A 17,103-nucleotide genomic window follows, 5' to 3' on the forward strand; every position below is an offset into this window, starting at 1 on the left:
AAAACTTCATGAAAAATAAAACTACATAAGATCACACAAGCAATCGACAAAGGAATCTCTCGACAAAGACCACACATGGACGGTTCAATCCACATTCAGGAAATACTTACGAAAGTCAAGTTTATTTCATTTTCAAGAAGATGAGTACAATTCCAAAAAATCCTCCAGATATTCCGAAAAAAAGGTTATATATGATGAGTGGTTTATAAGCGATGGTCATTAATTTGTAAAGTTTAATCGTTGAAAAATCAAAATAAATAACCTAACACTTATTTTTCTAATTTGTATATGACAGTAGTACTACATGCATTCCGTTACATTCAGTGGAAGGTGCATTGGAGGAAGAAGCACTTCCATTGATACTGATTTATTCTAATTAGGAGCAGAGAATAAAAGGCCGGAACTGGAATTAATATATATGATGTCGACGCACGCATTCAAAAGAGAAGAAGGAAAAAAAAAAAGGTTCAACCGTGTTCGGCCCGGGTCTGACTCGATCTTTGGTTTGAAACCCGGATTTCGGTCCAGGTCTATCTGAATTTTTCGGATCGAAACTTGGATGAACAATCCAAGATAGGAAATGCAGGGAAGGAAGTGGGTGTCCGCCATCCTGTGCTGGCGTGGATGCACCAGCTCAGTAAGTGGCTGATATAATCAGTTTTCTGCAGTGAAGGTGAAACTGACAATTCACAGCCTTCTCATCATCAATGATTATTGTTGTGTATTTGATAAATTGAGGTCCTTCCAAGAACATAAAAATATGAGTAATTTATAAAATTTATTATTAAAAAAATAATTTTTTTTCTTTTTTATATAAATCTCATATATATTTATTTATTTTTAAAATAAATGCACAATAACTACGTCTACCATTTCTCTTAAAAAATCAGTTTCGAAGTCAGATAGATTAGTTGCAGAAGTGGAATGGCCCTTTCCCAACGGCTAACCATGTCAATGTGAAACACGAAAAAGTCTTGTTGGACAGTGAAGGTTTGGTCGCTAGCTAACTCTTGACTGCCCTGCGATGCCGCCCCCATCCCCTTCTTAAAATCCCAACCCACACGACACTCCCGCTTTTATTTATCTTTGATTTTTCTAGACATGTTTTTTTTTTAAAAAAGAAAAAATCATTTCATATATTTATTCCACTAATTTTTATAAAAATTATTTTATTCTCAAATCGATAATTAGATCACACTTTTCTCATAATTTAAATTATACTATTTGATATGTAAGATTTAAATTTTAAAATTTTTTTAAATCAAATTATATGATGTAATCATTATATTATATATTATCTACACATCGATTCGAAAAAATAATTTTTCTTTCTACAATTTCTTCCAGACGAAAATTGTTCGTTCCTTCTACAAAAGATAAAAATGACAACTTTTACCCTTCATTTATTATTGTGAGAGATGATAGATCTCTTATGATAATTGGAACCCGAGATTACACTTTTCATCTAATGATAATGATGCTGAATGTTAAATTGGCATACTTTTGTACCATTTATTTTGTTGATAAATAATATTTATAGCATAAGAGCCGTGCTCATTTTGAAAAAAAAGTAAATAAATATAAAATTTATATAAAAAATTAATTTTTTTAATAATAAACCATTCTTTTTTAAAAAAAATATATAATTTTTACATAATTTATGATTATATATAACATTAATCATAAAAACGTAGATTGCTATTTTTCTTTTTTGGGGGCTCCGAATCCCTTGGGCTTGAATCAAATTGAGGGTCCTTCAACTGTAGTTAAAATCAGAAGTGTTTCATTTCAGTCTGGCCTGGGCCACTAAAATGGGCTTGAGGAGTGCTACTAGATCCTTGGGCTTGAGTAGTCGCAATGGCCAATGGCAGGGCTTAGTTTCGTTGTTATTACGACTCACCTACGTACTGAAGCAGCTATATATATAGGGCTGCGTTGTAGAAATACGTTAACCCCCGAGACTATTCAAAACAAAAGAAAGAGAATAAAAAAAAAAAAAAGGGAAAAAAGATAAATAAAAATAAAAAAAGGGAAAAAAGTCCCCTAATTTTATCCCAAATTTGACTCGGTACATCTTTGTCCTATATACGAGGACTCATAAAAAATGGGCCGAACCCACAATCGATATGGGCCCACGGGATAGAGAGCCCAAGGCCCGTGATCCATAAAGAAAGGATGACCAGCCACAACACGTCAATACGGAATTCAATTTCAACTGTCATTAATTATTAATTTATGATGTAAAAGATAGAATAATGAGTAGCACAATACACACCCTGGATATTAATTAATCAAAAAATCTACTCAACCTCTAACTATTTACACAACCTCCACACTCCACATTATTTTTAATTTTTATTATTTTTTTCTTTTATTAAATATTTATTATATGAATAATAAATAAAAAATTTGAAATAATTTAAAAAGAATAAACTAAAAAAAAAATTTTAAAAAAATATTAAAAATTTAAAAAATTTAAAAAAGTATAGAGTGTGGAGTGTGGTGGAAGTTGTGTAGCAAAGCTCTTAATTAATACCCCGGCATAATGGCTCATTTGGGGCCCTAATAATCCGCATCCCAATGAGGATTAAAGGAGGTCAAGCCACGTGTCAAGCTCTCTCGTCACACACTAGCTCGTATAAACAGAGGTCAAATTAAGGACACGCTGGAGATCATAAGTACTTATGAACTCTATATACTTGAAATATTTTTTTAAAGAGTTTTGTTATATATAAGTAAGTTTGTGTATCAATCTGTATATTAATATTATTATTTTTATATTTTAAAATTAAATTAATATTATTTTTAATAAAATTTACTTTTTAATCAATCATATTAAATTGATATGCATATTAATACGCATAATCGCTTATAATTAGATTTTTTTCTCTTTCAAAATACATACTGACTTAGGTATTAGAGGTGTCCTAAACACACCCAACCCCTCCTACTTTCTGTTGAGGTTACTGAAAATTGTTATGAGAAATACGAAACAGGTCCGCAACAATACGTGTGTATCATGTGTTGTATTCATGGGCAAGATTAATTATGTGAAGCTCAACTTCGTTAGATATCTGCATCAAGGGCTGGCTGTCAAGTGTTACATGGATGCCATTCTCCGACATAGTCCTGGAGACTCTGCCTTGTTTGTATAATATCAGATCAGCAAAGTTGTAGGCAATTCTGCTAGCTAGTGTTGAAACAGGGCTTAGCGTCATAGGCTTGAATAGTTAAAAAGGCTGATCTGATCATTTGTCTAATTATTAATGTTTGGTAAGGTGCACTCAATGGGTTGAGATGCTGCATGCAGCTCATCTATAACGCTTCATATGTAAGTCTAAACCCACCAGCTAGATCCTCAATCATATTCACTTACAATCATGTAGTACTGCTATCATATCTTGAATATATATCTATATATATATATATATAGATATATATTCAAGATATGATAGCAGTATATATATATATATATATAACCCCCATCATTGGATGGAATAAAACCAAATAATCATATTCGACAACCATCAATAAAAAATTATTTTTCATTTAATAAAATTTAAATGAAATTTATTTGTCGAATATTATATACCTATGATCAAATGGGATTTTAAGATGTTCGTATAATTTAAAATAAAAAAGCTACAAATTAACCAGTTACATGTACGTACTTATGTCGAGCATCCGAGGACGTTGTTCAATATTGGACTATCTCTAGAAAATTAAGCGACTTGAACCCTCCAAATTAATGGACAAAACTCATTTTGCACACTTCTCCTCAAGAATAGTTTAATTTCTATGTAGTAGGGATAGGCGGCGGACCTCCGCATCTGGCCGGTTGGTCCTCTTCTGTCCGGCCCCTGCCTGGGATGGGTGGAAGTGCAGACGGCCCCCCGCACGCATATGGGTGTCGAGGGACAGGACTGGAGCTGGTCCAAGCCTGTTCACCCCAATATATATATTAAAAAAATAAATTTTTTAAATAAAATTACGATGATATAAGGTTAGAGGGTTCGTTTTGATATAAGGTTCTGTTTTAAAACCCTTTCGTTTCTCTCCCGTCTCTATCTCTATTTCCCCTCTCAGTTTCTCTCCTCTCTGTGATATAAAGTACAGTCAGATCATCGTTGCACACTCCCAGCTCTCTCCCTCTGGCCAAGTATCTCTCTCCGATATACTGATCTGTAGGGTTTATTTTTCCTTCCAAAATATCTCGTACGTACATCACTGACCCTAGAAAATATGAATCTTTAATATTCACACCGAAAGTGGTAGTGGACGACCCAAAAGGTAGTAAATACGCGTAAGAGAAAACCCCCACCCCCCAGCTTTTTTGCCCCCGAGCATTAAGGAAAAAGTGATGGATTAATTAAGTTTATGAGGTGGACATGAATAGATATGATAGATGACGAAAAGTGAAGGGGGACAGAAGTTGGTGGGAATGGTAGTGATGATTAGTTACGTTACTATTATATCTCCTAGCAGCTAGAGATGCCTCTTCGTCTTATTGCCCATTCTATATATCTATCCCCAGCATCATGAGTAGTACTGTGCGCTTCTGCATGCAATTATATGCGATCATTACTGTATTTATAATGCGTGTCCAATTTCATGGACCTTATAATTAACTCGAAATACAATGACCCTACGCGGTGCTAAATGGCCTAGAGCTAGCCTTTGACTATATATTCAACATTCGGTGGGGAAAGAAAATGGTGTCGACTATATTTTATATATATATATATATATATAATATATATATATACTTGTGTATGTATGTATGTATAGTCTTACGTACGGTCGATGTGATGCATGGGACTCTATCCCTAAAAATACCCTACGCGACAACAAAACCAAGCAAGAAAGTCCAAGAGGTTCTGGACTAGGATTTTTCTAGTAAAAAAGCTGGCCAATATACCTTGGATCGATGTTAGCCCAGCAAGTTGATGAACAAACATATTAAATATTAATTAAGTCATGAGTCGTCAGTCACGGGGAAAACAATATCCCAATTAGTGAAGTCCGCATTGCTGCTCATTTTCAAAGTTTATGATCATAATTTTTATTATACCTTGAATGATTTCTTGGTCAATGTCCTGGCCTACCCGATATAGCCTAGTGCCAGTACTAGTCGTTAACCAACCATCAACCCGGCCATTGAATTAGTGGAAGTGGCCGGGGGTTCTGGCTAATTAAGAACAGTACTGGGAGAATATGGATGGACGATGGAGATAATTAATTAATAAATTTGCCTCTAAAAGACTAAAAGTAGGGTACAGCCAAAAGTGGGAATAGGGTTTCTTCAATATTTGTCCTTATCGGGGAAAAAGGAGATGGCCAAGATTAAAAAGAGGAAAAATATAATTAAATGGATATATTTGTACGTAGAAGATTATCAGATCAGAGAGACGATCGATCATCGATCGAGGAGGGTTTTCGTATGTTCTTAAGGTAAAGCGGTAGTACTGGAATCGATCGGAAAATAACATGTCGTTTCAAGTAGCGCTGATCACGACTTTGATGAATTGAAGTAGGTAAGCTTTTTTTTTAATGAATTAAGTAAAACAAGTAGATGAATTAGCTACCACTTAAATGAACCAGCCTTCAATGTTTCCCTTTTTAATTAATTTCTTAATCCGGTGGCCATTTACCTTATCGTTAATTAACTTTCTAAAGTTATAGTCTCCTTTCAACGCTGCCGATACAATCTGCTTTTCTATATTCGTCTTTCACTTTACCTTTTCTTTTCTTCCCCCGCCTTCGACAAAGTTTGGTATGGTCATGTTCATTCTAATTCAATAGGCGCGACGTGGTATACATCGTCATCTCTGATTATTTAGAGGATCGAATAGCCAATTATACGCGTGGCTCTCACCAAAAATTTTGGTGCATGTCATCATCAGTAGACTACAATGGAGTACCTTTACTGGCCTCACCTAAAGAAAGAACACATAGTTCTAGGCGTCGGATGGGCAAAAGCGATAAAAACTCTGAACTTGGAGTACTTGATCTACATGAAATTAACACTTTGTCTAGAACATGAAGGTTATATATATAGCGGACACTACAGCAATGGGTCACATCATGATAAGTGTGTAAGATCTGGAGGAAATTTCCTTGTTTGTAGTTGATTATATTTAATTTCTTAGTAATATACTTCCATACTGCCCTCGACCGTGGGATTAACTCTAATCTAATTGGTCCCAAGCCCCAGAAATGTACCATCCCGGCCTGATCAGATGTTTCATTCACCAAAATGGTTTTTTGCTAGATTATGCATGGAAGGCAAGTTTGGGTTATGGGACCACCACAATTTGGAAACTACGACGCACCCTCATCATGCTTTCTCTCTTATATCTTGCCTGGCCTCTTTTTGGGGGGATTGATATTTGATACTTTTAGCTATCTAGGAGATCAGGAGAAGCGACAAATTAATTATTAAGAGTGACTAAAATTGCAATATACATATAATTATTTAGTTCTTGATCATAACCATGCAAAAGAAAAATTATGCTTTCATACTTTAGCTTGTCAAAGCATGAAGAGTACTATCCAAACCCAGAAACATGACAACAAATCAACATTAAGAACCCTGCGTAAATTAACCTAATTTTTTTTTTCTTCAACCAAACCATATATAATTAAGTAGTATAAAACACCATTGCATGCAGAGTGAAGATATATGCCTAGAACCAAATTCCAATCTCGGTCCTTGCACTTTAATTATGTCGAGGCAGCTAGGCAAGCTCACGGCACGAACTCGCCTTGCTCCTCTTGGAACTCTTCCTCATTTTGGTACCCTTCCATGGATTTATTGTTCTCAAAGGAGTTCTCCCTGTTGCCATAATAGACCTTGTTTCCGTACCCGTTTCTTGGGTTCACAGCTCTTGAGTTCCCTGCATACTGGTTAGGATTGTAATTGAGATTCTCATTGTTGAGGTCGTAATAGTATTTGCCATTCTCCATAAACCTCGTGTCGCTCATGCCTTGCCTGTACTGGTTGGCACCGCTGTAGTAGTTGTTCTCGTTGGCCGTGGGGGTGGTGGTGGTGATGGTGGTGGTGGTGTACTCTTTCTCCGTTAGCCTTGTGTCAACCAAGCCATTTTGGTTGGCTCCGTTGCTTTTGATCTTGTTGTTGTAATAGTTGTTGTTGTTCTCGTCGTTGTAGTACTGGTTGGCACCGTTGTAGTAGTTGTTCTTGTTGTCGTTGGCGTTGAGGTACTTGTTCAAGGATTCCTCGTCCTCAAACTCGTTTTTGTATGGGACATTGGTGGGGTTACTGGTAAACTGGGTTTTGTAGGGGATATTGGTGGGGGTGGTGGTGTAGGGTGCGGCATTGACATTGGTTAGGGTGGTGGGGGTGTGAGAGAGCTCCGTAGATTCGTGGCCGTAGAGGCCGTAGCCACCTTGGGCGTCCGGAATGAAGGCAGGCTGATCTTGCTCTTCTTGTTCGCTAGAAGTAGCTTCTTCTTTTTTGGGGAGTGGTGTTTTTTCCTTGGCAGCGATGTTGACATTTGTGACTTTGCTGAAGAACTGGCTTTCTCTAGCATAAATTTGCACAGAGAAGGAGAGGGTGATGAGGAAGAGAAAAGAGATGAGTTTTGCAGAGGGAGCTGCCATGGCAGGCAAGAGAGAAAAAAATGGCAGGTGTTGTATGAACTGATCAAGTAGTGTATAGTGAGCTAGTCATGAGTAAGAGCTTGTCATGGTCCAATATATAGAGACTTTTCTCTCTCTCTGTCTCCAATTTTTTCCACTCATTTGGTGCAAATGGACGGAGGAATTGTGATCATTGTGGTCCCTTGAACGGGTGAACTTTAGCACCGAGCTCTTTCCTACCAATTGACTATGTCTCATCAGAGAAAATTAACAAAAACAGAAAAATACTATTACAACTTGTTTTGGCAGAACATTATGAAAAAAAACAGAATTATGTACTGTTTTTACTCAGAATGTCCAATGAGTACTGCTAACTATTTATTCGGCTTCTTGACATCATGTGTATATTTCGTACCTTGTAAGCAAACCAACCTTAAATGAGTTATAACAAAACTCATTACTATCGATTACTTACTGCATGGGGATTAAGTTGGATATATAGTTATTTAAAATCCATGCTTTTGTAAAATTTGAAGGGAATAGTTCAAAATAGTCCATTCAATAGATTTTGTATTTTATCACTAATATCCAGTTTACTACAGTACCACCTCTACATCTATCACGGGACATTGTACACACTTGTATAAATTCTTGATTAATCATTTCTTTCTCTACTTTATATTTTTTTCTTCACTAAGTACACTTTATTTATTTCTTTCTCTACTTAAATATATTAAAAAATATAATATTTAAATTATATAAATAAAAAGTAGATAAACTGATGTATAGTATATTATAAAAATTAATATATAAAATAAAAAAAGTAGATTTTGATGATATATTTTAAAAGATAGGATCAAAAAATTATTGGAAATACTATTAAAGAAAGCAACACGTACGTTTCCCTTAAGCATATATATATTAATTAGCTGATTGGAGTACTACAATTTATGCAGATCAATAGAAAGCACACACGATAGAACATATATATACATGCATGATCTACCGATTATCGACCGAGCTGGATCCCACTCGCCCGACTTACTGTCCATCGTTATGGTCGCAATCTCTTGTTCTTAACCACTATTGGTGTTCATTATTTTCTCGGGAAAACAAGTGTTCATGATTTAGCAGCTAGCTCTAATTAAGATAATCGGGTAAAAATTAGCTAGCTAGCTAGATCAGACTTGAGTGAAAATTGTGGTTTGATTTGGGTCACTCATTGGGATCCCGGATCACCCAATTAGCTAGGGTGCATGCGATCTTTAAAAAAATATATATATATATATATATTTATATTTGTTATATATATTATTAATATTAAATTAGATAGTACATGATGTAATTTAAAATTGGAAAAATGAAATTCAACCAGCTAATTTGAAAACCAACAATGCGTGGATTGTGGAGTGGGTGGGACACGCATATAATGGTATTATTACACACAGCATGTGCCCCTCTTTGCTAGCTTTGCCTGAGGACACACCTAATCTTTACGAACGCTGGTCCCCTGGGCCCCCCCACCTATCAGAAAACGCATGAATTCTTCCATGGGACCCAGACAACATGCCTACCCAATTTCTTGACGCGTGCGGCACGTGCAGAGTTGATAAAGTTTAATTTAATGGTTATGGCACGGAGTCAGTCATGCACCCATATAAATAAATAAAAGTACTGCTGCTTGGACAAATGATTACAAAACAATCATATTCTTTATTTTAAATTAGTTAGATATCTCAAATTAAATATGTAGATAATAGCGTAACTTGGTAAGTTAATCATTTAAAGGAATAATTAATTTAATCAAAAAATGAATAGATTATCTAAAATAAAATATAATGTTTTTACATTAAAAAGAGTTGTGGAAGACCACATCGAAGCACTCCTAGCTAGGCGGGAAGGGATCAATTGTAGCTAAAATGTCAATTAATTAATCTTTAATTTAAGATTCACGAGTAATCTCCTCCATCCATTGGCGCGAGATCATCGATTTGGTAAAATGGTATTCAAATTATATCTAAGATCATGATCTCAATCTAGCTAGCTAGCACAAGAAAGAAGCAAAGTGAGTCAAAAGCCAAGGCTAGCTTTCTCAAGAATCACTACTTTAAATTAAAGCTATGCGCAGTACATATATATGAGCTGCTAATTAGCCTAAACTTTAAAGCTGCCCATTTTACAACTGATCAAAGTAGTGTAGCATGCATGAAGTTGCTAATTAATTAAGCAGGATATGGGAAAGACATGACTAATCACTCATTTAACAGTACCAAACATGATATACGTCATTTTGTATGTGATGATCTGTAATTTAATTGATACATGAACCCATGATTTTCCCAGAACATCATGTGCTATTTAAGGACTAATATTAAATCATGAATAACTACTGGTTGCTAGATCTTAAGCATCATTAATTAATGCAGCAACCATGTATAAAGTATACATGCATTAGGATAATTGCAGGTGTGTACGTACATATATAGAAGATCATGAAGCCAGCCAGGGTTCTTAATAATCTCATCATCTGGTACGTACGTTGGATGGGTAAGTGGTTTTGTCACCAACTTTAGGTTATAATTTGGATGAGGTAGCTAGCTAGCTGTCATCTGGCCGGGGGGGTCAATATCTAATTAGTAATGTAGTTTTGTATTGATCAACAAATTAATTTAATTACTATTCAGTACTGTCTAGTTTGTCATGCATGGTATTTGAATTAATATAATTTAAATAATAAAATAAATTGATCGGTGAACTTAAAAAAGAGTTATTATTATAAGAAGAAAAAATAGTAAGAAATGAGATGGAATTCCAGAAAGCTCGACTGGAATCCCCACATACATCTTCATGATTACAGAGCCTGAGTACTAGTGCTGATCAACCATTTAAAGGCTAATTAAGGTGTTGCAAAAAGAAGAATCTTCCATGCCTCGAGTCGTGCATGCATGTCCCAACTGTCCTCCCACCTAAAACTTACCTACAAATTAATTGATGCAAACTGATCAAGTAAAATAGCTAGCTAGGTACATGAAACTCGATTAATATCCCAAGTCCTAATTAATCCTAATTAATATATGCCTATTATCTGACTACTGATTCAAGGCAGGCTGTGCCGGCCATGAAAATTCATTATAAAATCTTACGATCAATATTCATGTATATATTTCGATCATTTGGAAGTACTTAATACATAAGCTCTGTGCAGTTCATTATAAGTTTTATATATATATATATATATTAAAAAAAAGGACGTGTGAGAAATGCTTTTTTGTCAACGTTTTTGATTTACCAATCAACCTAAAACTTTCTTGCTTTTTCTTTATCTTTTTATTTTTATTTTTCAAGTCTTTATTCCTTGCATTGGTTCATGACAGACTTTCGCGTGATTAGCGGAAGAGGAATTTTCAACCTTTCATGGTTTGTTTTGGGCAATCAGTTGTTGTGTCCTGAAACCAAAGGGAAAGGAAAAAAAGATGATAAAGAAGACAAAGTTGTTTCATATATAGCATCCAAAGTCTTTGCCGCGGGGAGATATATAAATCTACGTACGTACGTACCATGCCGGCCTTCTTTTTCTTTGATTGCCCTCGATCGGTTCCTTTTCAAATTGTCACGTATCTTCTTCTTTTTTATTTTTTATTTTTATCTTTGTTGAATATATATGGGAAAAAATAGACAAGATTATCTCATTACTAGAATGGCAACAGACACGTGTACAAACAAATTGACACTACTAGACAAAGATGTATTCATGAGGGGCCTTAGCTCTTTCCACTAGACCCAGCTCTCCCCCATTCTCGCAGCGTATCACACCAGGAGAGCTGGTAAACAAAATTAGGAGGATTTATTACACAATGGAAATTCGAAGCAATCCCTATGTTCCCGTTGTTGCATATAATTGATGATATTTTTTATTAAAAAAAAAAAAATTATAATCATCATACACCACACACTACAAATGATTTTTTATCCTTTTTATTTTTTTTTTCTTTAGCAAGTATGTGGTTTAAAGATGATGAGTATAAGAAATCAATTAGTTTAGCAAGAATAAAACAAAAAAATATAAAAAAAATAAAAAGAAGTGTGGTGTGTGAGATGATGAGTAGTAAAACTATTTTTTTTTTTTATGGCCAAATTGTTAATAGAGTAATATTAGGTACAAGCCCCAAATAGACGAGTTCCGCGTAGGCCATTTGTAAAAAATTGAGTCTCACTAAAAAATAATAATTTTTTTTTTTATATTTTTTAATTTGGGGTCTATTTTTTAAAACATGCACAAAACTTATCTATTTAGAATTCATAGAGATATACCACCAAGGTGGTAGCCCAATTGGTACAAGCATATATTCCATGTCTCAAGGTCAAGAGTTCGAGTTAGGACATAAGTTGAAATCACTTATAGTTGTAAAGTTTGACCTTTGGGCCATGTTGATGGGCTTTAGTCCAGCTGGATACTTTGAGGGTGTTGTGGTGACGAGTTTCGCCTTTAGGATAGTAGCTATGGCTCAAACCAAATATTCCACAGCGAGAGTAGCTCCTGTGGTCAAGGCAGAGAGGGTTGCTACACTGATTACCCCTTACTCCCCTTTTGTTGTGAAAAAAAAAAAAAAAGAATTTATAGAGATATTTTTCTCATTAATAAGATTTACATTTACAAGTACAGATGTTACAATGTTGCTTCAAGGTTTTTAGGAATCTGTGTCAGGAAAAGGATTCCAAAGCAGAAGATCATACGTCAAAAGATTTGGAACCAAAGTAGGAGTAGACGGGTGAACAACACTTCCAACGCGTTTCCTTGTGGGCCTTTTCTTGACGCACTCTCCCCTTTGCAAAATTGCAAGAATCAAGGGTTGGGGCTGTTGGAATGGGCACTTGGACCTCCACAAGGTCTGAGGGAGCCCAAATCTGGAGAGCCTATTAAGGAAAAGAGAGGAAGCCCAAATCAAAGGTGAAGAGTGCAGAGAATAGGAGGATAGTCCCTGTTGAAGTAGCAAGGGATTTGGATGGAGATAAAGAACTGGGAGTAGAGAGAAAGTGTGGTGTGGGGCTTGTTAGGATGTGGGTCGAGGCTTGAAGACTTTGCTCACATGCGTTGGTGTCTTCTTCCTTTGATATTGATGATTTTACTGTTTTTCATTTCATAAGTATGGTCAATTTTGCTTAACCAAAGCTAAAGCACAACACTAACTTTTCTACTAATTCAACAAATGTTCTGGTAGAAAATGTAACAGAGCATTCCGTTAAGCAGGTTAAAACCATGTCATGTCTTTAATCACTGCCCTTAAAAACAGTAACAAGTTAAATTCATATGAGGAAACCCAATGTTTCTGCCATTTTTTCACATACAGTATTCATGCTATTCATTTACCTGAAACAGGGTTACCTTCTAGGTTATGGTTACTATTGAGAATAAAATACTCCGAATAAGATGAGTTGAAGAAAAAAGCTCAAAATAAGATGAAGAGAATAAGTTTAACAATAAACAAACAATCAGGCCTTGCTGGTTGTGGAGGTGTCTTGAGAGATGATGGTGGAGGTTTTGTTTTCGGTTTTTCTCTTCAATTAATGGCATTGAAGCAAGCTTGGCAATGTTTGCTATATTGTTTAGAGCTTAGGTTTAATGATGTTATATTTGAATTTGACTCTGCAGAGTTTGTACATTGGTTCAATCAAGTCTCCTCTCCACTTTGGAAGTTTTTAGAGATTTGGGATGATATAATTACTTTTGGTCAATCTTTATCTTTCTCATTGCAGCACATATGTAGGGAAGGTACTCAGTTGCGGATCAGCTAGCAAAAGCTAGTGATTAAAGGTTTGTTTGAAATTTTTTTCTTGTCTTCTTTTTTGCCTAGATTAGCATGGGACAAATTAAAATTGGATTTAATTGATTTGCCAAAGTTTAGACATAGATTGTAGTTGTTACTATTTTTTTCATGTGCTTTACTTTTTGATGGTGGTTAATTCAGTTTACATTTTAGTGTCTTGTTTTATAGCTGTTAATATAGTTTTCTCATGCGACTGTTTGGTACATAGGATATTGTAGATTACATTTTAATGCTGTATAGATAGATAATATAGTTTTTAGTTTGTATAGGACTTGGTTTGGGATTTTTGTAACCCCCAAGTTATTATTATTATTATTATTGAAGAATCGATTCTATTTTAATGGATTTCAATTGCCATAATTTTTCTTTTCTTTTTTTTGAAAAAAAAGAAAAGAAAAGAAGACAGAGATGAATACAAGGGCTTCGGTGCGAAACAAATTAATACAGTGTAAGCAGAAAAAATAAAATAACAAAAATGATCTTTTTTAGGATGATACAATGAAGTTATATTGATACCTAATCGAGAGCTGTTGGGCTTGAGTTGGAAAAACTCGCACATTAAGCGGTGGCTGTGTGGAGCTGAGCATTTGGTATCGACCGGAAACCAGAGACAGAAATGGAAGTAGATGACCCGCCATTTTTCTTTTTTTTTCTCGCTTTTCTAAGCTTTGAGAAGTGAACAGCTCGCGCTCTCTCTCTCTCTCTCTACTCGCGGAAAATGCCGTTGTTGCCTTAATGGCTTAATGGACACTCGACGGCGTCGTATGATGACGCGATACAGTGCACTTGTTCTGCATAAATTCCGACGGGGCGACGGCCAGGGCTTAGGCATTGGTCTTTTCACTTCTTCTTTTCATTTCATTTTTTCCCAGTTTTTCATCCGACCCGACCTGACCCGAAAACAACATTCCCAACCCGCCCCGAAACAGAGGCCCCCGCCCTCCACTTCACCGATTAAAAAAATTTCGAAAGCATCGGGGTGTTCCGACCCGTTTTTATTTATTTATTTATAATTTTATTTTTTACATAAATAATATAGATCAATGAGGTCTACCAAAATGTATGGTATTTTTAATTCTTGAACTTTTTCATCTTCAATATGACGTCACGTGGCGACAACACAAGTTCCTTTTTTTGGGTTCAAGAACCGGAGGATCAATATCAATAATAACTTAGATAAATATTACCAATATTGAGACTAGAGAGAGGAGCAGCTTTAATTTGTATATGCATTATTAGTTTAGTCTCATTAATCAGACGTTACCTTTTTGGAGCTCTTCATTATATCATTTTTCATGTGAAAAGAAAAAAATACATTAAAAGACAAGACATGCATGCATGCCCAAGTATTCAAATCAATCTAATTAAATATATTGCCTTCCATTTTTCTTCCTTCTGTTTTTTGGAGGGTGTGCCAAATCACAGAAGAAATATGCTACATTTTCTTCTGCGGCATGCTTTGTATCGGCTCAACTAAAAATTCTTTAGCTGCACTCTAAGCCAGATTATTCTTTTGCTTTTCTATTGTATAGCACCATGCTTTGGTTCCAACATAAATTAATGTACCAATAATCTACCATGCATGAACAGTTATTCACATGCTAGCAGCTTGAAAAGAAGTCTGATGTTTGAATGCTAAAAGGTTTCACCCACTCGAGGTGAAACACATGGGAACACCGAACATGGCAATTGCCTCAATTCTTCCTTTTCCTTGTAATTGGCTAGGCAAATACAGCATTCTAGTCATTCCCACCACAAACACAAAGAAAACAGAACAAGTTCATCAACACTTCAAACAATGGAATTCAGATAAGAACCATCATCACAAAATCATCACATCAGTTTTATGAACATATATCTTAAAGCTTAGAAATTCCTTGTTATTTCAAAGCACATATTGAGATGGTTTTATGAGCAAATATCTTTATATATAACAACCATAACCAATGTTAAGCAAGAGCTGGTGCAATCTTTAAAGGGCAAAATGGATTGTCAAACTTATAATTGGCAAGTCCAAAATAATCATTCTGAGATGCAGGGCTTTAGGTTCAGTTAAATTGCTTTGAATTGAACCTGTTAACATGCGTCAAGATGATGTTGGTATTACCTTGGCAGTGGGTTGAAATACATTGATAAATCTGCATGGAGATATTTTATTGTCACCTAAAACATGAGCAATAATAAATTTTCTTATGTACATGATTTATGTTATAAAGACTTGTTTTGATTGAATTAGAAAGCAGAGTCTGGTTTGAAGGCAAAGATAATAAAGAAGTTTGGAATCTGTTTGGAGTATTTACATCTGACTTTCATACAGAACAAGAGAATCATTGAACCATGTGAGAGAAAATTTGATGACTTGCAGAAAATTCTAGTAATATTGTTCTCTCATTGAACCATATGAGAGAACAATATGAGCAAAATAATCATCTAGAACAACCAAATGGGCCAAAAATAATGCAAATGATACAAAACCCAGATAAAAAATCCCAACTTCAGATCATTCAATCAGAAGAACTACATAATATAATACGATATCACAAAACAACGTAGTTGAGCATGAAGCCCGGAAATGTTACGATCCCACATCGACTAAGTATCAGATTGGTTGATAGTTTATAAGCTCTAGGCACCCTTTCCTTGTAAGCTAGTTTTTAAGGGTGAGTTCTACTTAGTAGGTTCATAACAAATGGTATCAGAGCCACCTCACATCTAAGGCCATGTTGCGACGGTTGTAATTGTGTGGCACGGGGGGTGATACCGGCATGGCAGTGTTCACCCGGAGTTAGGAAAAAGACCTAGTGCACAGCCAACCCGTATGAGCACCGGGATTGCCATGGACGTCGACTGCGGAGCGTGGTGGTTGTTATGATCCCACATCGACTAAGTATCAGATTGGTTAATGGTTTATAAGCCCCTAAACACCATTCCCTTGTAAGCTAGTTTTCAAATGTGAGTTCTACCTAATGGGTTCATACCAGAAAACGAAAATCAATAGTTGCAGAAACTGCATATCAGAAAAAATAAAGTAACCCAATATAACTTAGAACAACACACATAACAATAACGCAACGCAATCAAGGAAAGAGCGGCAGACAAGAATATAGATGGAAAGAAAGATCCCGTGATGTGGGAAGCCGAACCTATTTTGTATGCGCAAAACACAGAGTTTGTGCACGTTGAGGAAGATAGGAACGGAGATAGAATAAATGATTAATTACATTTTGCCCCTCAAACTTTCACTCAATTTATATTGTGCCTCCGAAACTAATAATTGCATCACAGTAGACCCTCGAACTTTCAAAACTTTCAAAACATTCCATCTACCAACCCTCCATTCCGTCTACCAACAGTGTCAAATCTAATGAAAATTCACAGTAAATATGTAATTTTCATATAATTTATTATCATTGATTATATAAAATATAAAATAATATATGATATCAATTAATAATAAAATCATTAATTATTAACCATATATAAAATTATTTATACTTAAGTTACAAGCAATTATGAATAATCTATGTACACAATGAAATTATTTGATATTCATTAACTATATATAAATTAATAAAAAAAATTATTTAATGATTTATTATTTATTATTAATTGATAGCATATGTTATTTTATATTTTATATGGTTAATGATAATAAATTAGATGAAAATTACATATTTGC

General features: G+C 35.1%; 1 protein-coding gene across 1 annotated transcript; it reads right to left on the bottom strand.

The window, feature by feature from the left end:
• Positions 1–6,449: 6,449 nt before the first annotated feature.
• Positions 6,450–7,699, bottom strand: LOC108984186 (protein E6-like). Its single transcript, XM_018956064.2, has one exon. It carries the CDS (start codon positions 7,618–7,620, stop codon positions 6,748–6,750), a length of 873 nt encoding a protein of 290 aa, XP_018811609.1. The 5' UTR covers positions 7,621–7,699; the 3' UTR covers positions 6,450–6,747.
• Between the last annotated feature and the right edge of the window lie 9,404 nt (positions 7,700–17,103).

This window comes from Juglans regia, chromosome 3 (assembly GCF_001411555.2).
Source record: "Juglans regia cultivar Chandler chromosome 3, Walnut 2.0, whole genome shotgun sequence".
Classification (NCBI taxonomy): Eukaryota; Viridiplantae; Streptophyta; class Magnoliopsida; order Fagales; family Juglandaceae; genus Juglans; species Juglans regia.